The sequence below is a fragment of the Juglans microcarpa x Juglans regia genome, chromosome 4S (genome assembly GCF_004785595.1).
Source record: "Juglans microcarpa x Juglans regia isolate MS1-56 chromosome 4S, Jm3101_v1.0, whole genome shotgun sequence".
NCBI classification, from domain to species: Eukaryota; Viridiplantae; Streptophyta; class Magnoliopsida; order Fagales; family Juglandaceae; genus Juglans; species Juglans microcarpa x Juglans regia.
In genome coordinates, this window is record NC_054601.1 from 4,026,654 (window position 1) to 4,054,609 (window position 27,956).

General features: G+C 37.5%; 3 protein-coding genes and 1 pseudogene across 3 annotated transcripts; 1 reads left to right on the forward strand and 3 right to left on the reverse strand.

Annotated features, from left to right (window-relative positions):
• The first annotated feature begins 312 nt into the window (after positions 1-312).
• Positions 313-765, forward strand: LOC121262726 (uncharacterized mitochondrial protein AtMg00810-like). The gene has a single exon (XM_041165316.1). It carries the CDS (start codon positions 313-315, stop codon positions 763-765), a length of 453 nt encoding a protein of 150 aa, XP_041021250.1.
• A 6,992-nt stretch (positions 766-7,757) lies between these two features.
• LOC121262727 lies at positions 7,758-8,476 on the reverse strand (annotated as a pseudogene).
• A 4,421-nt stretch (positions 8,477-12,897) lies between these two features.
• LOC121263178 (EG45-like domain containing protein) lies at positions 12,898-14,075 on the reverse strand. The gene is made up of 3 exons (XM_041166005.1): positions 13,835-14,075; positions 13,285-13,561; positions 12,898-13,181 (listed from the first exon to the last, which is right to left on the reverse strand). The coding sequence occupies exons 1-3, from the start codon at positions 13,953-13,955 to the stop codon at positions 13,175-13,177; spliced, it is 405 nt and encodes a 134-aa protein (XP_041021939.1). The 5' UTR covers positions 13,956-14,075; the 3' UTR covers positions 12,898-13,174.
• On the reverse strand, positions 12,898-27,932 carry LOC121263179 (EG45-like domain containing protein). The gene is made up of 4 exons (XM_041166006.1): positions 27,720-27,932; positions 27,184-27,460; positions 27,047-27,080; positions 12,898-13,129 (listed from the first exon to the last, which is right to left on the reverse strand). Exons 1-3 carry the CDS (start codon positions 27,838-27,840, stop codon positions 27,074-27,076), a joined length of 405 nt encoding a protein of 134 aa, XP_041021940.1. The 5' UTR covers positions 27,841-27,932; the 3' UTR covers positions 12,898-13,129; positions 27,047-27,073.
• Between the last annotated feature and the right edge of the window lie 24 nt (positions 27,933-27,956).

A 27,956-nucleotide genomic window follows, 5' to 3' on the forward strand; every position in this document is an offset into this window, starting at 1 on the left:
CCTCTTGGTCGCTCTGCAGCCAAAACAAATCAAGTTTGCCATTTGCAAAAAAGTCTCTATGGCTTGCGTCAAGCATCCCGCCAATGAAACATGAAACTTACGTCTACCTTAGCTGAATTTGGTTTCATCCAATCAAAGGCCGACGACATCCTTTTCACCAAGTGTACGTCTACCTCATTCATTGCCTTACTTGTGTACGTTGATGATATCATTCTCATGAGTTCGAACTCACATTCAAGCACTGCCGTGAATAAATTTATGAAAACCAAGTTTCGAATAAAAAATTTGGGTTCATTACGATGCTTCCTTGGAATGGAAGTCGGTCGTTCCAAAGCAGGCATACAGCTTAGCCAACGTAAATATGCGTTGGACATATTATCCGAGACTGGTCTCTTGGCAACCAAACCTTCTCTCGTGCCCATGGAATCGAATTCTAAGCTCAGCAAGACTGAAGGTCCACTATTTCATGGACCTTCTCTATATCACAAGTTGGTTGGAAAGCTACTGTATTTGACTAATACACGACCCGATTTAAGCTATAGCATGAATCTCCTCAGCCAGTTTTTGGACACCCCTCGTGTTTTGCATTATGATGCATTAATCAAAGTTCTTAAATATGTCGGGAATGGCGTTTTTCTCCCGGCCAATTCAACTTTGAACCTTGTTGCTTACTCTGACGCCAACTGGGAAAATTGTCCAGACACTTGCCAATCAACCACTGAATTTTGTGTGTTCATTGGAAATTCTCTTGTCTCATGGAAGTAAAAGAAACAGCAAACGATTTCAAGGTCCTCTGCGGAATCAGAATATCGAGCAATGGCAGTCGTAGTCTGTGAGCTCACTTGGATCCGTTACTTGCTTGCTGACTTGCGGATCAATATTGAGGCACCATCAACTATTTACTATGACAACCTTGTTGCACTACACATTGCCGCGAACCTCGTGTTTCATGAGTGCACGAAACACATCGAACTCGACTGTCATCTAGTTAGAGATAAAATTTCAGCTGGACACGTTAAGACTGCGCATGTGTTTTCTTCCTCTCAGCTGGCTGATTTGCTCACCAAGCCTTTACACTCTCCCACGTTTAATCATTTACTGCTCAAGATGGGAGTCATCAATATTTACTCTCTATCTTGCAGGGGTGTCAAAGTTAGAAGAAAAGAATTCTCCAACACCTACGAGGCCTCCGGATTGACATATTACAAAGAACGTGATTTCATTTGTTGAGCTGTAAATACATTTTATTTTATTCATTATTTTGTTATTTGATTCCTTGTAACTATATATAGTACATGTACGTGAAGGAATATAGGGCATTCCATTTTCACACAAATCATTCCCACGTTCATTGTTTTTCTCTGCATTCCTTACATTTCGTTGTTCACCTTTTTCGTACGCACCCAGGGCAGTTACGCCTTCTTCCTCATTGAACTCTGCCATTATCAATAGCCTTAATGAACACGAACGTTTAAACTGTAAATGATGCCGCAAAACTTCAAATTAGTAAATTACTAAGTCTCATATATAACATATTTGTACCCACCATTAAAATTTGGCCATCAATATTACGCCATGTTATCTATTTTTGTTTTATCCCAACAGTCCTAATGGAATTACAGTATAAAATATATGTTTTCAATAGTTTGAAAGTATAATGTTTCAGTTTTGATAGTTTTGAGAATAAACTGTAAAAACCCTTTATAGTTTTGAGGATATAAAATATACTTTTTCCTTCTTATTTTTCTTTTTGTGTTGTCATTGTATTTCACCTCGACTATGCTGGCTTTTTGGCTAATGCTAATATTGAATCTAGCATGACGATCGGCGATAGAATATTATCCTTATCAACAAACATTTTAGTAATAAAAATAATATTTATAATATAGAATATACAAATTTCATGCATTCCTTTTAAAAAAATTAATTAAATTTGAGGTTCACATAAAAAAATTATTATTAATTTTTTTAATTTTGAATCCCTTTTTTTTAAATGAGTGCATAAGACTTGCAGACCTTAAAACTGTATATAGTATTACTCGTAATAAACAACGTCCATATACATATATATATATATATATATATACATATAAAGCTAGTTTAAAATAAGAGAAATGAAATTCATAATTTTAGAGTGTGCGAGTCTCACATACTTAAATTTGAGACACATGATAAAATTATTTTTTTAATGATAGATCTTATTTTTTTAAATGAATTGTGTGAAACTTATATATCTTATGACTGTATCTAATATTACTCTTTAAATAAATAAAATCTTTGACTTGATTAAGAACAAATTCTCATATTTCTGGGGAGACTGCTTGCCGGTCTCAATTTGCAACTAGTCCATGGAATAATATTGCGAGTACCCTTTCCGTAAATAAAGCAAAAGTTTGAACATAAGCATTGTTGACTGACTTGGCTTCTTTTTCTACAAAAAGAAGAAAGTTGCTTAGAAGACATCAAATGCAGGCTTTGTTTCTCAACCAACCGGCAACAATGATTCCTTAGGCGTGGAATTAGTTTATTGCCTTGCATTTCATAGTTAAAAATATATAAAAATTATTAAATTTACGTATTCTTATGAGAAGCTTTTAAAAGTTTAAACTTTTAAGATAAGTAATAATTATATATAGTATTAAAATAAATGTTTTGAATTCGAATCTTGATTGATCTATACTATATTTTATTTAATTAAATATTTCACGTACGTGTTGACCGACTTATTCATCAAGAAAAATCAGGCCCACATGTAAATAAAGTATTAAAAATATAATATAAATAATTAAATCTATCTTTTCTTATCAACTTAAGTCTTTGAGACTACAATTAAATGACTTCTTAAAACCATTCGGCTGATAATCCCTCCAGCTAGCCCCTACTTCTTGCCCAATGACTCTGATACTGTTAGCGTACAAGTCCATACAGGTCCTCTTATTCAAACATTAGTGGAAGACTTAGACCAAGTGATATTTATAAGTCAATAAAAGCCAATTGTCCAGTAGTACGTACTACTTCAATTGAACCTGATTTAGCAAATGAGTTTCATTTTATATAACAAATGACCTTTACTTTCATATAAAATTGTTAATCTATACAATAAAATAAAATATCTTAATATTAATATCCATATAGAGAAATAAATTATATATACATTAGAGGAATTGAAAGAGGAAGAAACAAAGTTTAAAAAAAAGTCTAAGAATAGGTGGCCCATGAGCCATGTGAATTGTGAAAGCTGTGGTTGGTTGAAATCTTGAAGAAGAAGGCAAAAAACAACAAAGGAAATTATAGAAAACAAGTCATTCACGTGGCTCTTTTATCGCCACAAAACTTCATTGTATGTATAAAACACAAACTTCACTACTGTATATACAAACTGCATTACTTATTTTACCTTCGTCGCCACATCACAGTAGAGCTGCTCAACGTCTGCCAGTGTAATTGGAGACAATGGAGAGGCTATTAGTGCCAAATATGAGCAAGATGGATGCAAGAGAGAGATTAGAGATTAAAAATTAGAGTGCAAGAGAGATGAAATAAAATTTGTCGATTTTAGATATAAAAGGAGAGTTTTTGAGATGTTCTGTTGAAATATTTTTAGAGTTTGTAGAGATAGATTAGAACCATTGAATTTACAGTCATTATTGTAACTTTTGGCTTTCTTAAGCAAAGTTGTAGAGTCTATGTAATTAAATAAAAATTTATCTTTTTTTTACAGTTGTTAACGTCTTTTTTTTTTTTTTTTTACTATGGAGTTGAGAAATGATTTTTTTAATTTTCAATTTTAACGTATATGTGTTTAGTCTAGATAATTTATTTTTTTTAGAAGTTCTTTTTAGTAATTATCTTTTTTATATTTTTTTGGACCTTTTTTCACTATGGGGCCTTAGGCAACTGCCCAACTCGCCTTATGGGAGAGTTGGTCCAGGTCACATGGATGATGTCTGATATAAAACTTTTCAAATAACACTACTCAAAATAATATGGGTGAAAATTGAAGGTGTCGGTGCGGTTTTGGTCCAAAACCGAAACCGCACCGACTTGCTGAAACTGGAATCATCTCGATCGAAACTGGCCGGTGAAGGGGAAGAAAACTGAGATGTTGGTCTTTCTTCCAGTCAGTTCACCGACGTCGTCGGTGGCAATGAGGGAGAGAAAAACACAGTGATTCACAACAAAAAACTAGAAATCTTACACAAATATAATTTTCCATTGATCTTACAACAAATATCATTGATTCACAACAAAATCAACAAAATACAAAACAAAAGGCGAATCTGAGAGATAAAGAGAGAAGGAGAGAGAATGATGTTGTTTGTTGGAACTGGGAACAGTGGAGATGGATGGCTAGAGGCTGGACATGGAGGGCTTGAATATGCGCAGTTGCCTTCGTAGAGAGAGTTTGAGAGAGAGAGAGAGAGAGAGAGAGAGAAATGAAGACTAAGAGAAGATGCGGGGGGTGGGGGGGGGGTTAAAACTAAGTCTGTAATCGTTTCAAACTTAGGTTTAATCTTTTTCTACACAGTTTTTATGAAATGACGTGAAATGCGTCATTTCACGTAAATATATATAAAAATATATATATAATTATATCGGTCGGTTCACCCGTTTGAACCAGGTTCAAACTGAGACCGAACTGGACCGGTGTTAGTTTCTTCAAATTCCAACCGCATCCCTGCCCGTTCTTGACTTCGACGACCGATTCTAGTCGTTGCCGGCCGCTTCTATCTGTTTCTATTCACCCCTACAAAATAATACTCATGGAATAGTGATAGTAGGGAGTCAATAGCATAAATCATATTCCTATATATGAAAAAGCTCAAGGCCGGACGGGTGCTTCTCAATTTTTCACACCCGCCAATGATGTGCTGCCACGTAAGAGGTGTAGGAAACTCGATTCTACACCGCGTGCTTGATAAAAAAAAATTTCACTTCTCTCCCCTCCCTTGCGCAGTATCCCCTCTCATTTTTCCTCTTCCCATACCAATTTTCTCTCCCCAGCAGCCATTTCCTCTCCTTTCTCCCTATCCCCAATGCCGATTTCCTATCCTCTCCCCAGAAGCCATTTCCTCTCCCCTTCTCCATTCCTTTCTCTCCCCAATGCCACTCCAATAAGATATGAAACATTTTGATCGGACCTGTTCTGATGCTTAATTAGTGAATATTGCTTGTAGAATTGCAATAAAAAACTAGAGAGACAGAGATAAGAGAGTTGAACGCTATACACTGTTTTATTTGGAAATTTTTGGTTTTTAAAAAATTGTCTGCTTCTTATGAGAGATGTATAATAGGGAGAAGAGAGAGCTGAAATTAAAAAGCTTTCATTTTTTGTTTGTTTACATTCAATTCATTTTCTTATTTTCTTTTTCTTTCTTGTTTATTTTTTCTCTCTCTATCTCTTTTTGCATCTTCTTACCAAGCTCTCTCCACTAACCATAACCGATTACTCTGATTACTCTCTCCTCCTTTCTCTCAATTTAATTGTTCTTTTCAAAACTACTCTTTTTGGATGCTATAGGAGAGGAAGTCTGGTATCGGGAGGAAAAAGTAGGTGACGGTTTAATCTTGACAGGATTTTGATCAGGAACTCTTGAAGTAGGAGAAGATAAAAAAAACCTAGTTTTAAAGGGCTCCTTTCATGGCTTCCAATATTAAGACCCCAGCCAATCAACTCAAGTACAACAATAGCAGTTGCAGCAGTAACGTCGACTTGAGAGAGAGAGAGAAAGCGCACGATTGGGGTGGGGGGAAAGAGTAGATGACAGGGTGTGGGAGAACGGAGGTCGAGAAAGAGGGGAAGATGTTGTGAAATTTTGTTTATCATGCAGGTGTATAATGGAGTATCTTACACCTCCTAGGTGGCAGCTCATCATTTGACAGGTAGATGCGGGGGGTGGGGGGGGGGGGGGGTTAAACCTAAGTCTGTAATCGTTTCAAACTTAGGTTTAATCTTTTTCTACACAGTTTTCATGAAATGACGTGAAATGCGTCATTTCACGTAAATATATATAAAAATATATATATAATTATATCGGTCGGTTCACCCGTTTGAACCAGGTTCAAACTGGGACCGAACTGGACCGGTGTCAGTTTCTTCAAATTCCAACCACATCCCTCCCCGTTCTTGACTTCGACGACCGATTCTAGTCGTTGCCGGCCGCTTCTATCTGTTTCTGTTCACCCCTACAAAATAATACTCATGGAATAGTGATAGTAGGGAGTCAATAGCATAAATCATATCAGCAGCAATTAGTGAATATTGCTTGTAGAATTGCAATAAAAAACTAGAGAGACATAGATAAGAGAGTTGAACGCTATACACTGTTTTATTTGGAAATTTTTGGTTTTTAAAAAATTGTCTGCTTCTTATGAGAGATGTATAATAGGGAGAAGAGAGAGCTGAAATTAAAAAGCTTTCATTTTTTGTTTGTTTACATTCAATTCATTTTCTTATTTTCTTTTTCTTTCTTGTTTATTTTCTCTCTCTATCTCTTTTTGCATCTTCTTACCAAGCTCCCTCCACTAACCTTAACCGATTATTCTGATTACTCTCTCCTCCTTTCTCTTAATTTAATTGTTCTTTTCAAAACTACTCTTTCTGGATGCTATAGGAGAGGAAGTCTGGCATCGGGAGGAAAAAGTAGGTGACGGTTTAATCTTGACAGGATTTTGATCAGGAACTCTTGAAGTAGGAGAAGATAAAAAAACCTAGTTTTAAAGGGCTCCTTTCATGGCTTCCAATATTAAGACTCCAGCCAATCAACTCAAGTACAACAATAGCAGTTGCAGCAGTAACGTCGACTTGAGAGAGAGAGTGTATTTTAGAGAGAGAGAGTGTATTTTAGAGAGAGAGAGAAAGCGCACGATTGGGGTGGGGGGAAAGAGTAGATGACAGGGTGTGGGGGGACGGAGGTCGAGAAAGAGGGGAAGATGCTGTGAAATTTTTTTTATCATGCAGGTGTATAATGGAGTATCTTACACCTCATAGGTGGCAGCTCATCATTTGACAGGTGTAAAAATGAGATAAGCACCCGACAGGCCTGTAGCTCCTCCCATATATATATTGTACCCGAATTGTTGAATTCAAAGAGCGACAATTAATATCGCTCTCCATGGAATTAATATTAATTGCCGAAACGGAGCAACAATTATGGTAAAAAAAATACTTCCGATCCCAAAACGAAGCTCAAAGAATGTTTTATGGCTGCAGGATGCTATAATTTTAGGGAGAAGCATGAGTACTACTTATCCCCTACTTTTTTTTCTTTTTTTTCTTTTTTTTTTTTTTTTTTTTTTTTTTTTTTTTTTTTTTTTTTAGTTTATTTTGTAAACCGGGACAAATTCTCACATTTTATATACGTGGATTTTCTGATCTCTTTTTCCAGGTTTTAAAATACCACCTAATTAGTAAATATAATATTGATCTATACCAAAGGAGTATATAGAATCTAGAAAGGCCGATCTCTTTATTGCAGTACTGAACAAATATCATCGCATGCATATACATGAGTACGTAGTTCTTTTTACTTAATTTTACATCATCTTAGCATGCTTGGAGCTGATAGAAGTTTCGTTCATGAGCTGCTTATTTCAATATTGTCACAGATCCCGTCGCTAGGACGCCATGCATGGTACTAGATCTAGCTAGCTAGGAAGAACTTCAGACCCTGCAAATGGAAAATACAGAAGCAGCCATGCTTGAATGACATTCTTTTTTCGCATATATAGATTTTAGGCATCTTAAGCAATTGAGATCATATTATATCGGAGTCAGAGATAAATAGATCTTGCGGAATATACTCAATTTTGATTTTTCCAGCATTAGGATCAGCTATTGAAGAGAGAGCTTCTTTAGAAAGACCAATGGTCCCGGGGCATCCTGGTGGTGGACAGTAATCCACGAGTACTTTAACCACGACGCTGCCACCCCTAGCTACATGGTCGTTGCAAGCGCCCCCTGTATGTAGCCCCAATGCATCTCACTCTACTTCTTCCCACAACCTGCTTGGTTATTCCATATCACATCACTCACTTTAGCTATCATGACACCACTGTCTTTGGTTCCATAGCATGTAGAGGCTGCATGCAGTCAAATACTGGATATTAATTAACTGTTAAAACTCAAACATTACTGGAAGAAAATGTCAGCACAGCTTACAAATATAGATCAGTAATGTTATTCTTCATCTTATTTTGATTGATATGACACATTATATTTTAAATAACTTCTAATTAGATATCGTGAATCAATGGAATAATCTACTCACGTAATAAACCTTTAGTTTTGAGATCAATATATTATATTTATGGCTAAAGCTAGCTAGCTAGGGATGCATGTAATTAATTAAGTATACTCACGAACATAAGGAGATCAAGTGTAGTAAGCAGCAGTGCCCTGTGCGGCATTTGCTGCCACCGACAAGAGACATATGGCTATGGTCACCATGATCAAACCACGAATAACTACTCCCATTTTTCTCTCTCTGAAAAACTATCTGATACATGAAGCCATTACACTTGCTACTCTGTGATGCAAAGATGTAGATTTGCCTCCAATTTATAGAAGAACCAATCTAGCCAACTGGGACTTTATAAATTAATCGTGTCTTAATATCTCACTAGATCACTAGCAACATTAATATTTAAATGTTTTCGTTATCACCTGCCCCGAAGCCAAAGCCACAAAATTCCACACGGCTGTTGAAATTCCCTCCTGATTCACTCATAGCCGGCATTGAAATAATTAAGCCGCCAGGCGGCCAGTTTGTGCTTTATTTTTCTTGGAGTCTGCCTCATAATTCCCTTTTATCTGCCCCTTTATCATCTCAGTGGCATAAAAAGTTTGATTCTCTCTCTCTCATCCATTCTTATTTTTTTAATATTTTTTATACCTTTCAAATTATCAAGAATTTTGCACTTCGGACTCAAATTAATCAAAAAAAAAATTCTCATCGGTCATTATTCATTATCTCACACCCCACACTTTATAAAAAATATTTTCATATTTTATAAAAAAATTTTCATATCCTAAAAATACCTCCACACTCTATAAAAAAATTATAAGTGTAGAGTGTGAAAATAAATAATAACTGATACATAATAAATTTCAACAAAAAATGATGTTTTAAACCCTCTATTAAAACTTGACCATCAATATTGCCACACGTTGAATATTATTTTTTATTTATCTCAGAAATGTTACATTTTCTAGGTTGAGAGTGCAATATGTCTTGTTTTGAAAACTTTGAGGGTACAATGAGTTTTTTTTTTTTTCCCTTTTTGTCAGGTGAATTTCATCATGACATGAACAAGCTAGGCTTCCTTGCTCATGTTAGTATTGACGCTAGCATGATAATAGAATGATTATCCTTAATTAGCAACAAGCAATATTCTAAATCAAACACCCACTATTAAATTTTTATTTATTTATAGTCAGTTATTTAATATGAAAATGATCATTCATTATTAATATTAATCCATTCTCATCATAAATAATTATTACAAATACTCATTTTTTTTATAGTAACCACTATTCAAAAGCGCTTTACTTAATTGTTTGTCATTTTAAAGTTTTAAGATTGTTTTCCGAAAAAAAAAAAAAGTTTTAACATTGTAGATAAACATGCATATTAATATAGAACCGGTTTGAAATCTTTGACTTGATTAAGAAGTAGTCTCGTATTCATGAGGGAAATTGCCAGTCTCAATATCCGACTATTCCATGGTGATGGGTACTATTATTCTATTCTGTAAATAAACAAAGTTGGGACCATAAACATAACGAATGTCATTACAAGAACAAACATTTTTTGCGTCCAAAGTTTTTCCGTCCAAGCTCAAATCGACGAGAAACGGCATCATTTGTGGCGATTTCAAATTGGCCGCTAAATTTTGTCACAAATGATACCATACGGTACTCTAGGGTTTGTGATCGCTCTCTGCTTCCACATGATATTTTGATCCTATAGTCTTCTTGGCTAATTCTTAGTAACATTTCATGTGCTTTATATTGTAGAAATTTGCGTTTATAAAAAACGTATAAATGAACTGGAAGTAGATAGCAGAGTAGAGCATGCAATAGGACTACGTTTTCTAAGATGATTGCGGAGAAGACTTGATAACTGCACAACATAAGTACTCATACAAAGGCAAGATACTGCAACCCAATAATTGCAAGAACAAGAGTTGGATTCAGTTTAGTTTTTTTTTTTAATTATTTACTTGATTTTTTAGAATGAATGTTTTGCACAAAACTAAGAAGTAAGAAGTATGACTTCGAAGAAAAAGTTGAGAAAATAAAATCACTTGTGCATGGATTAATTGTAAATGAGATTTTTTGTTAGTTATTAGTTTTTTGCCGTGTATGCATATTTTTTGTTCTCGTTACCGAAAGACCAAAGGCAATAATAGGATTGCGTTGCTAACAGTCTTGTCTCTGTCATGAGCTGTATTCTTAAGAAAATAGTGTTGTGTATATGGAGTTGGACTGCATGTGTGTTCGTAGGTGCAGGCCTTTTGTATGCATAAGTTAGTAATCAAGTTTTTTCTACTTGCAAAAAGCTTCATTTAGTCTCATCTTCTCTCTACTTGCAGGCCTTTTGGGGTAAGTCTGTAACCCTAGCTTCAAATCCCTTTCTTCGGTTTGTTGATCTTGCTTCAGTTAGTTGCCGCAACACTTTGTACTTTTTGTGTGTCTCCCGATTCATTTATGATATGTGCTACATCTTTAAAAAATTTCAGTCGATTTTTCCTGCTAACAGCTACTGCCTTTATGTCTGGTCCTCTTCTTCACAAACATGCTGTTGGATCAGGTGGTGGTAATTTTTTCCATTCTTGACTTTATTCCTATAAGCATCAATGCATCCATGATTCTTCACTTCACATATTAGGAGAAACAGAAAGCAAACACTTTTTGTTCTTGAAATCCATTCATGCCCTTTTAAATTTATTTAGGTTTGGGTTTATTTAGATTCTAAGTCCTATTCATTGATCTGGTGGTTCAAATGCCTACCGGGCCACTCCTGGATTTGGACTTGTGTGAGGATGGATAGAAGGTTCAAATCTGGGATTTGCCCTTAGACGAAGAAGGTAATTATTGGATCTTATTTCTTCGCATTTTATATTTTTTTAAATGACAAAAGTATTCTTTTTTCTTATAATTTTCTAAAATCTGTTGTGCCTGGCAATTGGACCATTTGATGCTAACAAGTATTTCCACTTGAATGTTCCATGTAGGCAATATTGCATTGATCCTGCCAGAGCACTATTATAGGTACACTTCAATACATCCTAGTTCTATTATACACTAGTTGGTGTTGGCTGATTTGCTATGTCTCCATGAGGATGAGTTTGTTAGAATTGTAGTTATTGTGTTTTTTGTTTAACTTGTTTTTGAAGTGCTCTGGTCTATCCTTGAGTTTTAGGCATTTTATTTATTGTCTATGGTAATTTGGTATTTGTTAACATGGGTTTTGATGTCCTTGCAACTCTGCAAATGAAAAAGTAACCACTCTGAAGTTTGCACAGAATGCCACACTAATTCAGAACAATGTCACTAGACTCACTACATCATGCAAATTATACTTATTTTCTATGTTATGGAAACTGATATTTCCTTGATTTGTAGTTTACAGCTGCAAGTTGAGAAATTCTAGAATTTCCTCTAAGCACCAGGTCGATCTTTAGCTTAAGTACTTGAGGACTGAAGAATCCGATCCTCTAACTAATTGTACAATTAGAATATAATGTAATTACTTTATGCATTGTAATATAATGTAATTGCTTAGAATATAATGTAAGTACTTTGTGTAATTACTTTATGGATTGTAATATAATGAAAGATATGTTATTTTTTTTTAATGTATTTTGTTTCAATACTAATTCTTTTTCTTTTGTAACAAACTAATTCCGGCAATCTTTACTGTCAGAAAAAGTTTGTTGGTCACTAATACTTATTTGCGGCAACAAATATCGCCAAAAATAGATATTTGCTACCAAACAAATTTGGTCATAAGGCAACGCAACGGTTATTTTGTTGTCGCAAATAATTATTGGCGTGATTTATGTTCGTTGCAAATAATTATTTGCAAGGTCTCTGGGGGGTAGACCAGAAGAAGAGGTGGAGGGGAGAGAAGAGTGGGAAGAGAGGAAGATATGGAAGAGGAGCAAGGTGGCGGAGGCAAGGCCGAGGAAGAGGAAGAAGAGAGAGGTGAGAAGGGTCATGATGATGGCCTTAAGGAGGAGGGATAGGAGCTTTGGATTCGGTTTTGACGGTGTTGGTGGTGATGGTTGGTCATGGGCAGGCATTGTGAATCCTCGGATTGTTTTGTTTAGAGACCGGAATGATCCGAGAGAAACGACGAGAGGTGAAATTTCAATTGCAGATATTAAAGAGAGACACCGACGTAAATGGGAATCGACAATCATAGGGATGCGTACACATGGGCCATTGCTAAATGGCAAATCTGTAGGCTTCTTTTCCGGGGTCATAGACTTTTTTTTTTTCCGTCTTTCTCTTATCTTTTCAAATTATAAATAAAAAATTAATTTATTAAAATAAAAAATAAAAAAATTAATTTATTAAAAAAAAATACATTACGCTTACATAATTCATAATTATCTAACATTACTCAAATCAAATCAAATATGACAGACTAAAAGTAGGAAGATGATAAAAGTCGGCATAAATAAATAGCATTTGGCTACGAGTGGTTATCATGTTTGTTACACGAAAGTTCTCCTCGGTTTTTTTTCAACTGGTTTGGTACACACTTGATCGCGTAATTGGTGGTTCAACAGGAAAAGATGCATATCAATCCGACGTGCTTTATCTATTGTGAATTATTCAAAGGAAAAGTTGGTTTGTTTTGTGAGGGACCCCACCTCGATAACGCGTTGCTGAAATATTTTCCGATATTATTTAAAATGATTTTTTCCAAACTTCTGAGCAGTAAACTTACAAGGAAGGAATTTACCTTGACTTATTCAGACGTACGTAAACAACGCACGCAAACGACGCCAACTTAACAAAATTAAGACTAATTGATTACATAACAAAATAAGACAAGTCAATGCCTTAGTCCCCTTATTCGAAAAGCAGTAAAATGGAAAGTAAATATCTTTGGCGCTAAACTCCCGTATCACAGGAGGCCATGTTCTAGGCCAGAGAACTTCAAGCCCTGCAAATGGCAAAATGCAGAAGCAACCATGAATTACATACATTCTTTAGGCATATATAGATATATATAATATTAGAGAGATATAGATAGAGATAGATCTTACGGAAAATACTCAATTTTGACTTTTCCGGCATTAAGATCAGCTATTTTGGAGAAAGCATCTCTAGAGAGATTTATGGTTCCATTGCATCCCGGTGACGAACAGTAATCCACGATTTTAACCACAACGTTGCCAGACTTGCAAGGATGTGGTGCCAGGTTTGCGCCTCCAATGCATCTGACTCTGTAATTTTTCCCACAGGCTGCTCGATTCCTCCATATCGCATCACTTGCTCCAGCTACCATCACACCAAGGTTTTGTCTTCCATAGCATGCAGAGGCTGTCAAAAGGATTTTAATTGTTAAAACTCCTACGTTAATTAATAAAATGTTACACTTACATATATATATATAGAGAGAGAGAGAGAGAGAGAGATAGAGAGCATTAATTTTACTATTCATTATATATACTTCTATTCTATCAAGTCACACCATTTGATGTCTAAGACTGTTTTAAGTAATTTCATAAGCTAATAATTTATAAAAAATAAAATAAAATAAAATAATTATTTATATGTATAGCTAAAACGATGCATATAAGTAAGCGTACACACGAATATAAGGGGGATCGTAGAAAATAGCAGTGCCCTGTTCTGCATTTGCTGCCTCTGACATGAGACATATGGCTATGATCACCATGATGAAACCGTGAATAACCACTCTCAGTGCTCCCATTTTTTCCCTTTTTTTCTTTCTTCTCTCTAGGAAAAACTATCTGATGGGGTTATTACGCTTACTACTTTGTGATGCAAACAAGTAGATTTGCCTCTAATTTATAGAGGAGCTCTAGCGAAATGTATGATCTTCAATTCTTCATGTGTTTTTTTAATAGACTAGCAACAGGCCCCAAAGACTAAAAGTCACCTTTTCAGACTTCATGCTCAATCATAGCCATGGAAATAATTAAGCCGCCTAATTTGAGGTTTCATTTTCCTTGTAGAGTAACTTTAATTCCCTTTTATCACCCGTGAATTTATCATTTATCCGAAAGTTTAAGTACGTGAGAAGAAGTAAATATAATTATTTGTATTATATGTTTTATACTCACCCTTTATTTATTGGTCAGAGTCTTTTTTAATGAATAAGACTAACATGCATGTAAAATATTTAATTAAATTAATTATAGTATAAAGTTAAGTTTTGAATTTAAGACTTATGCTCTTATACCGTATAAATTACTATTTATCTCAAAATCTTAAATTTATAAAAAAAAAAAAAAAAATAGATTTAATTATCTGTATTAGATGCAGATCACCTCCTAAGCATAAAAACTCGATATGACGTGTACTCCATTTCTTCTGGACTCCCTCTCTTTTCTTTTTGTTTTCTTTTACATACACTTTTGACTACTTTCCACCTCAAATTAGCAAATTATATAACATATTTGTACCCACCATTAAAATCTGGCCATCAATATTACGCCATGTTATCTATTTTTGTTTTATCCCAACGGTCCTAATTGAATTACAGTATAAAATATATGTTTTCAATAGTTTGAAAGTATAATGTTTCAGTTTTGTTAGTTTTGAGAATAAACTCTAAAAACCCTTTATAGTTTGAGGATATAAAATATACTTTTTCCTTCTTATTTTTCTTTGAGTGGGGCCATTATACCGTCCCACTCTTATCGCTGGGCGTACCGTTCAGTAATTTTTTTTTATATTTTTTTAATACATTTAAATATTTTTAAAAAATAAAAAAATATATCAATATACTTAAAATCAATTCCTTAATCACTAAGTAAAAAAAAAAATTTGACCAACTGTCAAAATGAGCGGTAAATGTGGGGCGGCAAACTAGTTTTTCCCTTTTTCTTTTTGTGTTGTCATTGTATTTCACCTCGACTATGCTGCTTTTTTGCTAATGTTAATATTGAATCTAGCATGACGATCGACCATAGACTATTATCCTTATCAACAAACATTTTAGTAAAAAAAAATGATATTTATAATTATAGAATATAAAAATTTCACGCATTTTTTTGAAAAAATTAATTAAATTTGAGACTCACATAAAAAAATTATTTTTTTAATAGTAGATCTTTTTTTTTTTTAAATGAGTGCATGAGACTTATAGACCTTAAAACTATATCTAGCATTACTCATAATAAAAAAGTGCATATACATATATATATATATAGCTAGTTTAAAATAAGAGAAATAAAATTTACAATTTTAAGGTGTGACACTTATTTTGAAAAATCTGGATAAATTTGAAATATATATGATAAAATTATTTTTTTAATGATAGACTCTATTTTTTTAAATAAATTACGTGAAATTTACAAATCCTATAACTGTAAGTAAATAAAATTTTTGACTTGATTAAGAACAAATTCTCATATTTCTGGGAAGAGTAGTGCTTGCCGGTCTCAATTTGCAACTAGTCCATGGGATAATATTGCGAGTACTCTTTACGTAAATAAAGCAAAAGTTTGACCATAAGCATTGTTGACTAACTTGGCCTCTTTTTCTAAAAAAGAAGCAAGTTTCCAAGAAGACATCACATGCAGGCTTTGTTTTTCAACAGAGAGGCAACAATGATTCCTTAGGCGTGGAATTAGTTTATTGCCTTGCTTTTCACAGTTAAAAATATGATAAAAATAATTAAATTTACATCTTTAACTTAAATTTTTAACATAAATAGTGATTACACGTTATTGAAGCACTAGATCATCCTGCTGCCATCAGTCCAATAGAAGGCACCCATGAGCACAAAGAGTCCACGGTTAGCCTAACAAACTCCAACACAGCTGCCAAGAGCAAAACCAAAACCGTGCCATCTATCCTACTCTAGAAGATTCTCTTGTAACTGACTAAATGATTGTACACCGTCTGATCAATTTATGATCAGATCATTTGTCTTGCTATAAGTGTATAAATATAGATTGTGGCTGTAATGAACAGTAAGAAAGCTTCAGAAAGAACATAATACAATACTTTGTCTTCTTAAAGGCATTTCCTCGAATGGCTTATGTGCTATTTCTCTATCTTCTTTTTGATTTTATATGGTATCTAGAGCCATCCACGGACTAACGTCCTTTTAGTCTTTACAACAATGTCCACTCCAGAAACCACCATTGTTATTCCCTCCTCCTCCCCGTCACCCTCTATCAGTCCCACCATCATTCATTCTTCCACTCTTGCATCAATATAAAACTCACTCATGAAAACTACTTACTATGGAAGGCACAAATAGTGCCGTTCCTCAAAGGTTATCATCTATACGGTTTTGTTGATGGTTCTCACTCTGCACCCCCCTCTATGGTCAACAACCTATCAAATCCGGATCATCATGCCTGGGTCTTGCAAGATCAATTGATAATTTCCACCATCAATGCTTCTTTCTCAGATACTATTCTTGGGTCTTAAACTATAGTACCTCACACGAGATCTGGCACATTCTCTGCACAGTCGTCTGCTCACATTATGCAGACAAAATTTCAATTTGCTACACTTAAGAAGGGGTCTAATTCAATTACAACTTATTTTAACAAAGCTACGGCTCTTGCATCCACCTTGGGTGCTGCGGGTCACCATCTCTCCAGCTCTGACTTCGTTACTTACTTGCTAGTTGGTCTTGGCAATGACTTTGAATCCTTCGTCACTTCTCTCACCACACGTCCAGAACCTTTATCTACCCTTCAAGTGTTTAGCTATTTATTGAATCATGAGTCTCGCATTACACATCAAACTAATTCCCTTCTTTCAGGCACCTCCATTGCAGCTAACTCCATTGTTCGAAACACAAATTCCAATTCCCCTGGAGATTGTGGCAGGGGTAATTTCTTTCGAGGCAGGGGATGCAGACGTGGTTATCGTGGTGGACGACCCCCTCAATTCATGAATCGAGCCTCTAATGGATCTGTGTGTCAAGTCTGTCAACGGCCTGGACACTCAACGCTAAACTGCTACCACTGGTTCAATCACTCTTTTCAGGCCTCTCCTCCACAATCCATTGTTGCCAATTTCAGCTCAGCACCATCCACGACCTCATCCTCCAACATTTGGTTCCCTGAAACTGCAGCGATGAATCACTTTACATTAGACTTTGCTAACCTAAACTTGGATGTTGCATCGTACAATGGTTCCGACCAAGTCAGCCTCAGTGACGATAGTTCTCTACCCATCCAAAACATTGGTTCCACCCATCTTGTTTCTTCATCTAGCAATTTCTTACTTCATAAACTTCTTCATGTGCCTTTGATCACTAAAAATCTACTTTCAATCCGTCAATTCTGTCTTGATAACTCAGTCTTTTTTGAATTTCACTCTGCTTTTTTTCTTGTGAAGGATTTGGCACCCAAGCTCCGCTTCTCCAGGGTCATATTAGGAATGGCTTGTACGAACTGCTAACTAGTGCCTCCACTTCATCACTCTTCGTTTCTCCACAAGCCACGCTCAGCGAAAGAACCACTTCACTCAACTGGCATGATCGTTTGGGCCATCCAAGCCCACGCATCACCAACTTTACTATTAAACATTTTAATCTTCCAGTCAGTAGCTCTAGCTTATCAACTATATGTTCGGCTTGTCCCTTAGCTAAGTTACATTCTCTTCCTCATCCGCCCAACTTTACTCGATCACCTAGGCCTTTTTATCTTTTGTTTTTAGATATCTGGGGACCAGCTCCTGAATTGTCAACTAATGGCTCTCTATTTTATCTCTCTATAGTTGATGATTATTCAAAATATATTTGGTTATTTCCTTTGCAATTCAAGTCTACTGTCTATCAAATATTTGTTGCCTTTCTTCAATTTGTACGCATTTCTTTTCTTCCAATATTGCCTTTGTACAAATTGATTGGGGCGGTGAGTTTAGACTATTACAAAAAAATTTTCAATCAAATTGAATTTTGCACCGTGTGACATGTCCGATTCTCATGCCCAAAATGACACTGTTGAACGCCGACATCGTCACATTGTGGAAACTGGACTTGCTCTTATGGCCCATGTGTCAATTCCACACAAATATTGGGCCGATGCCTATTCCACAGTTGTTTTCTTGATTAACCGTATGCCTACTCTTGTTCTTCAAAATAAATCACCTTATCAATTTCTTTTTCTTCGATATCCTAATTATAAATTTTTGCGTGTTTTTGGGTGTCAATGTTGGCCTAATTTGCATCCCTTTAATCGTCACAAAATGGATTTCAGATCCAAACCTTGTATTTTTATAGGCTACAACCCAGACCACAAAGGATATTTGTGTCTCTATCCACCCACGGGCTGGGTCTATATATCTCGTGATGTGTAGTTTCACGAGACCGTGTTTCCGTTTGCCAACAATACACTCATGGACCCACCTTATTCCTCTACTTCTTCTGGCCCAATGTGTATGAGTCCTCCGTCTTTTCCTTTCCCAAGCTCTATGTCCCCAGATATCTCTAGGCCCACTGCTACTCACCCTTCCGAACACACTGACCACTCAGGCTCTACTTTCTCAGCCGTTTCACTGTCAGATGCATCTCAGTCCACTTCCAATATTGATCTCTCGGCCCATTCAAATCGTCCGACTTCTCCAAGCCCATCTCCTCATTCTCTCTTTAGGGCATCATCTCCTATTCGGTTATCTCCTTCCAATCCTTCCTCAGTGCCATCTCCCACCCCTTCCTCCATACAGTCTTGTCATCCAATGGTTACCAGGTCTCGAAATCACATACACTGACATCTTCTTCGCAAAGATGGAACCCTACCCTGGCCCACTCCCAAATCGACTTCCAATCCCTCACTCCATCTCACTATCTCGTCTTCGTTGGCCATCCCCAAAGAACCTTCATGCTTCATTGAATTATCAAAATACCCAGAGTGGCATGCTGTAATACTCAACTCATTCCTTCTTACGTACGCTTCTTCTTTCTGACGTACGTTCATTCTTTCTGACGTTAGCAAATTTCAAGGATGAGATTATGCAATAGTCTGTCATTTTCTCTAACGACTGCGAGCCTTGTCATGCGTGCCAAGCCTTGATGGCGTGTTTCAAAAGATATTAAGTGACTTCTAAGGCACGCCCAGTGTTTTAAATGTATTGGAAATATTTATAATGAGTATTTCCAATATTATTGAACTAAGTTTGATTTTAAATACGACAATAATAATATTCTTGAAGAGCTCCAAAAATATTATAATTGTCGGAAATCATTTTAATATAAAATAATTTCTGTTATTTAAAATATTATGAGATTTAAATTATGTTGAAAGTTTTAATTAATTAAATGGTTTTATCATTTTAAATAGATTAAATAAGACTTCATCATTTATTAATGACGAAAGAATATTATTTTATAAACTAAATTTAGTTTAAATAATATTCTATCTTAATTCCTCAAAGGGCTTTTAATTAAGTTAATGTTTACGCATTTTCAAATCAGTATTTTAATCTCCCACTGTTATATTGTTTTGAAGATCCCAAGACGAAGGGACTGGGTTAAATACCCAAACCCCTCTTCCTTCTCCCTCACTTTTTGCCCAGCTCTCTCTCTCTCTCTCTCTCTCTCTCTCTCTCTCTCCTCCCTCTCCCTCTCGGCTTGCACTGCACGACACCCCCATGCCTGAACTGCTCCACCCCACAGCCTAGCGCCGCCGTGCACGAGTGAGCCTCACGTTCGCCACCACTGGCACCACCTCATGCCGGCGACCCCCCATTGGCAAACCCAGCTTCCACCTTGCAGTCGTCTTCCCCCACGCACGCACACAACTTCTCACGCACGGTTTCATCGTGCGCAGCCTCTCCATCGCTGTACACGACCGCCCAAGCCACCACACTACCATCGATAGCCTCCCCTCTCACTGGTGAACTCCTCCCATGGAACCCCAAGCCACGGGAAGCCCCTCTCCCCCTCTGTCGCACGCACGCACGAAACCCATTTATGAGTTTCGCACGACTTCAAGGCCACCGACGGCCCCAGCGCTGCTGTGTGCCGATTCGAGCTCCACCAAGCGCCTCCCCTGGCCACTATGGCTCCTCCCTGAGCTCCTCCAAGCCAGCCAAGCTCTCAAGCCCTCTCTCTCTCCCACGGCTTCTCTCCACTTCACGGCTTCAATCCGCCGCCGTAGGCCACCCCAGCGCCACCACGAGTTCCACCGCACCTCCCTCAGCCTCTCCATGGCCAGCCACGACCAACCAAACTTTTCCCCCCATTTCCATGCCTCAAGACCCACGGGTTCCCTTTGGAAACACTCCGCCGTGTTCCACCACCCCAGCCACCATGAGACCATCAGCAACCTCCCTTAGCCGAACCCTAGGTCCAAACCATCACTTATTGTGGTGGGTAGCCACTGCACGTGATGGAAAACCACTGCGCGTGTCTGACCGCCACTATACACCGCTAGATCTGCCCTGTTACGCTCCTTGCCACCATCATAAGGCCATCTTGAGCCCTTCCAAGACCACACTTAGCTATCCAAACGCCCAAACAGCCACTGTACGTGGGTTAGCCGCCACGTACGACCCTTCCGGCATCATCGACTGTGACGATCGGTGAGCAACGCACGAGTTATCTCGTCAATGGTATAACCCTCTATCCCTCGTTAATTATGTTAGATGTTGATTAGTTGATTAGGTTGTGGACTGTGTTGTTAGTATTGTAGAGTTCGCTGTATTGTGATGTGCTGTGTAGTGAAGTGTTAGGCATTCTGTGTAGTGAAGTGTGGAACGTAGTTTGGAAGTGTGTTGTGAAGTGTTGTGGACTGTGCTGTGTAGTGTGGTTGTGGAGTATGTACTGTATTGGTAATGTGGCATGTGGAATGGGAACAATACACGCTAAATGTACACTATGTGTGGCGTAGTGTGGGATAAGGAAAGTATATATAAAATATACCCTCTTGGCATATTATGGAAAGGGAAGAGTACACGTGAAGTGTACTCTATGTGGCATGGCGTGTGTAAAGGGAGTACACGTGCAGTGTATTTCATGTGGTGCAGTGATGCACCATATGGCGGGTATGCCATAATGGTGATGTAGCGTAGTGTGTGTGAAGGGAGTACACGTGGAGTGATGCACCATATTGCTGGTATGTCATAGTGGTGATGTGGCATAGCATGTGTAAAGGGAGTACACGTGGAGTGTACTCCATGTGGTAGAGTGATGTACCATATGACGGGTATGCCATAGTGATGATGTGGTGTAGTATGTGTAAAGGGAGTACACGTGGAGTGTACTTCATGTGGTGGAGTAATGCATCATATGGCGGGTATGCCATAGTGGTGATGTGGCATAGTGTGTGTGAAGGGAGTACACGTGGAGTGTACTCCATGTGGTGCAGTGATGCACCATATGGTGGGTATGCCATAGTGGTGATGTGGCGTAGTGTGTGTGAAGGGAGTGCACGTGGAGTGTACTCCATGTAGTGGAGTGATGCACCGTATGGCGGGTATGCCATAATGGTGATGTGGCGTAATGTGTATGAAGGGAGTGCACACGGAGTGTACTTCATGTAGTGGAGTGATGCATCATACGACGGGTAGCCGTAATGGTGATGGGTCATAGCGTGTGAGAATGGAGTATACGTGGAGTGTACTCCACGAGGCAGCGACACTCCATGTGGCGTGTCGCAGAGATAATGACGGTTGTGTAATTGATGGGCGTGGAATGTGATGAGTAGTGTTGGGAACTGTAGAATAGCGTCCCGAAATAGTTATGGCGTAGCCTGTAGTCTGAGGTGACAAGTGTCACTGTGATGGACTTATGGCTAGGAGTATACGTGAAGTAGAAGAACAAGTGTAAAAGTACGCAGCGGAAGCATGACTGGGCAACGTCACAAAGTGACATGGTTACTGACAGTCGTGCTTGTGATGGGTGAGGAGTTAGTGTAGAAATGGTGTAGCAGGAATGTGACGAGATGTAACAATGTGACAGGAGTATGTGAGGAACCGTACTCGTGATGAGTTAGGAGTTGGCGTAGAAATGACATAGCGGGATGTCAAGTGACGTGACAAGGTCATGGTGTAGCTTGGGTATATTCTCAAGCTATTTAATGTAACAAAAGGCGTAGTGGTGAATGGAGTCTTGTCGTGTTAAGTGTTGGGATGGATTATCAAAAGGGACGGGTAGCATGAAGAGTCATGCTAGCTGGGTTAAGAGAAGGTTGGTATCGGAGTATGGCCCTTGTCCCTACGAGCAGGTGATCAACATGTTATATGTTGGTCTCAGGTAATAAAGGGGTAAGGTACATGTGTAAACTGGTAAGACGCATGTACCGGACGGATGCACTATATGTAATGGATAATCTGTCCTAAGCGTAGTTACACGGTGCTTAAGCCTCAGAGTTGGCTTAGAGTCGTGTGGCTTGTATGGATGGAAATGAGGATTTAGTGTGAGCTAAGGTGCATGGAGGTAGTGATGGATGTATTACCTAGGACTAGGATGTGTGATTCCATCGGTCGGAATCATGCGTCGAATGTGGTTAGTAAGAAGAGTAAGATAAATGTCTTAGTGTTTTAATCTTAAGGTGAGTCACGACTTCACTTTAGAGATAAGCACTTGGGGCAAGAATGTCAAATTGAGAAGAGGTAGTGACCGTAAACGGTCCCCGAAGGTGTTAACATAGTAAAGGGCACATAAGAGCACGAGATAGAAAGAGAGTGTTCCAAGTGATGTGTAGCTCTATTTCTAGTTTAAGTTGATTATGCATTAAATAGAGAATGACGTTAAGGTTATGTGTATGCATGTAGGTTGTCATCTGACACGCACATGAATGGACTGCATGATATGCAAGTAGCATGGAGTCCAGGTAAGTGTTACGTTCATACTTTTCTAGAGTCTTCTAAAATATAAAGAAATGAAATGAAACATTTTTTCTCACGATGCTTTACGAAAAGACATGAAAGGCGTTTTACGAAAGAAAATGCTAAGTGTTCAAAGGTGTATGTATGTACTGCCCTCTTTGGAAGCCCATTTTTACTCAACGAAAGTATTAATTGTACGCATGTGAATGGATGACTATACACTGTATCTATTGTATGTATTTTCTAAGAAAATCCATGAACTGGCGAAAATGCATGAAAGACATGAAAACATACGCTTTTATGGATCCTACGAACCGATGCTTTCATGTGTGCCATGAGGTGATTCTCATGGATGCCATGAAAGACGACGTTTAAGGTGATGCTTATGGATGCCATGAAAAATGACGTTTAAGCTCATGTATGTTTTTAAATGACGTTTTTCATGAATGAACTGTTAAATGAAGGATAGGGCTGAAATGAATTGAAAGTTTAAGCCCATGCCTTAACCGATATTTTTCCATGAACTGAACTGTTGAATGAAAAGGACTGAACTGTAAGAAAGGACTGAACGAATGAATGATTTAATGTATGAAGATACGTAACGGCCACATGAATGAATGAAAATGGTACCAATGAATGGACAGATTGCAATGCCGGGTAAGTAGTACTGGAAGTGCACCCAGTGCTACCCCCTGACTGAAAATGGATTCACAACCTGTGGCCACGGGTAAGTCCGAGTCTAAAGGAAGACTGCTAACCCCAACACACGGGGCGTAATAGTGTGTACTGGCCTATGAAAGTGATAAGAAAGTATGGATGAATGCATGAACGCACGAATTTTTAAGAAATGAAGGCACTGACGGGGGACACGTCCTATGAAAAGAAATCTCATTTTAAAAGGAAACCCCATCCAATGATGTTTTCAAATGAACGCACGTATGCATGCGCGCATGTACATATAATATGCATTCTTGAAGAAATGAAGGCACTGACGGGGGACACGTTTTACGAAAAGAAAGTCACTTTTTAAAGAAAATCTCATCCAGTGATGTTTTTAAATGAACACACGTATGCATGTACGTATAGTATGTATGAATGCTGAATGCATGAATGAAAACCTATGTTGTTATATTTTAACTGTATGAAGTAATGTTTACGAGTCATCGACTCATTTTAGTTTTTATGCATGTCCCTTCCCCCTACAGGAACTGAATGATCAGGACGGACACGGCCCATGGGGAAGAGCACGGAAGTCTAGGCATGAGTTCTAATTGTACGAGAGACATTTTTATTGTAAGATTTATGTTTTTCACTGTAAATATCTTTTATTCTAAAAGTACATTTTACTTTATAAACGTAGAGTCTTGCACCCTGGGTATGCAAGTAAAAAAGTTTTAAATCGAACGGTAATTTCCGTCGTCATTTCTAAAAATATTTTATAAAAAGTCCCACCACAAGGACGAGCATTACACGTGCTGCCATGGCATCTGAGTTTGATGCGCTTATCTTGACCCAAACATGGGATTTGGTTCCTCTTTCCTCCTCTCTCAATGTCCTCGGGTGTAAATGGGTTCTGAAGACTAAACGACATGCTGATGGGACTCTTGAACGCCGTAAGGCGCGCTTGGTTGTGAAGGGGTTTCATCAGCAAGCCGGGATAAACTTCTTGGAAACTTACAGCCCGGTGATTAAGCCTGTCACCGTTCGGCTTCTCTTGTCCCTTGATGTTTCATCATCTTGGCCACTGCACCAGTTGGATGTTCATAATGCTTTCCTCCATGGAGATCTGGAGGAGGATGTCTACATGCATCAGCCGTCGGGGTTTGCAAATCCAGATCATCCATCACATGTCTGCACGTTTTGTAAGTTCATCTATGGCCTTAACAAGCCCCTAGGGCTTGGTTTTCAAAGTTGAGTTCTAAATTGTTGTCTATTAGTTTCGTTGCCTCTATATCTAACTCTTCTTTGTTTATTTTTCGTAATTCCACTGATACCATTTACATGTTAATTTATGTTGATGACATTATTGTCACTGGTTCTAGTCAAGCTCTTATTTCTCAAATAATTGCATCTCTGCTTGTTGCTTTTCCAGTCAAAGAATTAGGGCCTTTGCACTATTTCTTAGGAATTGAAGTTTCTAGAACCTCTGATGGTCTTTTTTTTTTTGTCTCAAACGAAATATATTATTGATCTACTCAAACGCACACATATGCATCACTTAAAGTCAGTATCCACCCCCACGTGCACCTCTGCAAAGCTCACAGCTTTAGAAGGATCCTCAACTTTACCGTAGCATTGTAGGTAGCTTGCAGTACCTTTCCTTCATCCGTCCTGATCTTTCATTTGCCGTTAACAAGGTTTGTCAATACATGCATTGTCCTAGGATCCCACATTGGCAAGTAGTAAAATGGATTCTCCGTTACTTATGTCTCACATCTCATTTTGGTTTATATTTTTTTTACCTCTTCTGCCTTTACTCTTACTGCTTTTGTTTATGCTGACTGGGCTGTGTGCCCTAACGATCGCAAGTCCACGGGTGGCTTCTGTGTCTATTTTGGTTCTCACTTGGTATCCTGGGGTTCTAAGAAACAACCAACGATTGTCATATCGTTCACAGAAGCTGAGTACAAGTCAGTTGCCAACACTACCTGCGAACTTCTATGGCTTCAATCTCTACTTGGTGAGCTTGGCATCTTCTTGTATGATCCACCAACACTTTGGTGTGACAACCTTGGTTACCTACCTATCCATGAATCCGGTTCTTCATTCTCAGACCAAACATGTTGAACTTGACTACCACTTTGTTCGGGAAAGAGTTGCTGCGAAAACACTCAAAGTCTCATTTGTTTCCAGCAAAGACCAAATTGCAGATATCTTTACAAAGCCTCTCTCCACTGCGTGCTTTAATTTACTACGATCAAGCATCACCATCTTTCCGGTGTCACTTGAATCACAGGGGGCTATTGAAGCACTAGATCATCCTGCTGCCATCAGTCCAACAGAAAGCACTCATGAGCACAAGGAGTCCACGGATAGCCTAACAAACTCTAGCACAGTTGTCAAGAGTAAAACCAAAACCATGCCATCTATCCTACTCTAAAAGATTCTCTTGTAACTGACTAAATGATTGTATACCGTCTGATCAATTTATGATCAAATCATTTGTCTTACTATAAGTGTATAAATATGGACTGTGGATATAATGAATAGTAAGAAAGCTTCAGAAAGAACAGAATACAATACTCTATCTTCTTAAAGGCATTTCCTCGAATGGCTCTTGTGCTATTTCTCTATCTTTTTCTTTGATTTTACACACGTGATATCAGAGAGCAGAAGTTTTGATACCTCCACTCTGATAATGTTACGAGTATTCTTTCCGTAAATAAAGCAAAAGTTTGGACCACAAACATTGTTGACTGAATTGGCTTTTCTACAAAAAGAAGAAAGTTGCTTAGAAGACATCAAATGCAGGCTTTGTTTTTCAACCAACAGGCAACAATGATTCCTTAGGCGTGGAATTAGTTTATTGCCTTGCTTTTCATAGTTAAAAATATATAAAAATTATTAAATTTACATCTTCAACTTTTAGAAAAGAGATGCCAAATAGATTTCATCAAAGAGCAATAATTATTTCTTAAAAAAAAAAAGACACAGCTCGAAAAGATATTTTGTGGCTGGATGCTCTGTTTCAGGAGAAACGTGATTTATCCGTACTTTTTTTTAAATATCTGTTTTAATTTTTTTAATTATTATTATTATTATTATTTCTCTCTCTAAATCAAGCCAAATTCTCGCATTTTATTCGTGAAATGAATTTTGTCTCCTTGTCCAGGTTCTATAAGATCGCATGCGTAACCAAATACTCGTCATAATGATCGATTCTAAAGAACTGAGGCCTCTCTTTATTGCAGCGCTGAACTGAACATATATCGCTTGCATATACAGTGATTTCGACATCATGTTGGCATGCATCGAGCAGATAGAAGTTTCACCCATGAGCTAGCTAGCTGCTTATTTCACTATTTTCAAAAACCCTTGTCAGGAGGCCATGTTCTAGGCCAGAGAACTTCAAGCCCTGCAAATGGCAAAATGCAGAAGCAACCATGAATTACATACATTCTTTAGGCATATATAGATATATATAATATTAGAGAGATATAGATAGAGATAGATCTTACGGAAAATACTCAATTTTGACTTTTCCGGCATTAAGATCAGCTATTTTGGAGAAAGCATCTCTAGAGAGATTTATGGTTCCATTGCATCCCGGTGACGAACAGTAATCCACGATTTTAACCACAACGTTGCCAGATTTGCAAGGATGTGGCGCCAGGTTTGCGCCTCCGATGCATCTGACTCTATAATTTTTCCCACAGGCTGCTCGATTCCTCCATATCGCATCACTTGCTCCAGCTACCATCACACCAAGGTTTTGTCTTCCATAGCATGCAGAGGCTGTCAAAAGGATTTTAATTGTTAAAACTCCTACGTTAATTAATAAAATGTTAACTTACATATATATATATATAGAGAGAGAGAGAGAGAGAGCATTAATTTTACTATTCATTATATATACTTCTATTCTATCAAGTCACACCATTTGATGTTTAAGACTGTTTTAAGTAATTTCATAAGCCAATAATTAATAAATAAATAAATAAAATTATTATATATATGTATAGCTAAAACGATGCATATAAGAAAGCGTACTCACGAATATAAGGGGGATCGTAGAAAATAGCAGTGCCCTGTGCGGCATTTGCTTCCTCTGACATGAGACATATGGCTATTATCACCATAATGAAACCGTGAATAACCACTCCCAATGCTCCCATTTTTTTCCTCTTTTTTCTTTCTTCTCTCTAGGAAAAACTATCTGATGGGGTTATTACGCTTACTACTTTGTGATACAAACAAGTAGATTTGCCTCTAATTTATAGAGTAGCTCTAG

What these genes read in the sequence shown, in the direction of transcription:
- LOC121263179 (XM_041166006.1), bottom strand. Translation starts at nt 27,840, where the DNA reads ATGGGAGCATTGGGAGTGGTTATTCACGGTTTCATTATGGTGATAATA. An exon ending in CTACGATCCCCCTTATATTC is followed by an intron (nt 27,461 to 27,719) that starts GTGAGTACGCTT and finishes TCCTTTTGACAG; the next exon opens with CCTCTGCATGCTATGGAAGA.
- LOC121263178 (XM_041166005.1), bottom strand. Translation starts at nt 13,955, where the DNA reads ATGGGAGCACTGAGAGTGGTTATTCACGGTTTCATCATGGTGATCATA. An exon ending in CTACGATCCCCCTTATATTC is followed by an intron (nt 13,562 to 13,834) that starts GTGTGTACGCTT and finishes TCCTTTTGACAG; the next exon opens with CCTCTGCATGCTATGGAAGA.
- LOC121262726 (XM_041165316.1), top strand. Translation starts at nt 313, where the DNA reads ATGGAAGTCGGTCGTTCCAAAGCAGGCATACAGCTTAGCCAACGTAAA.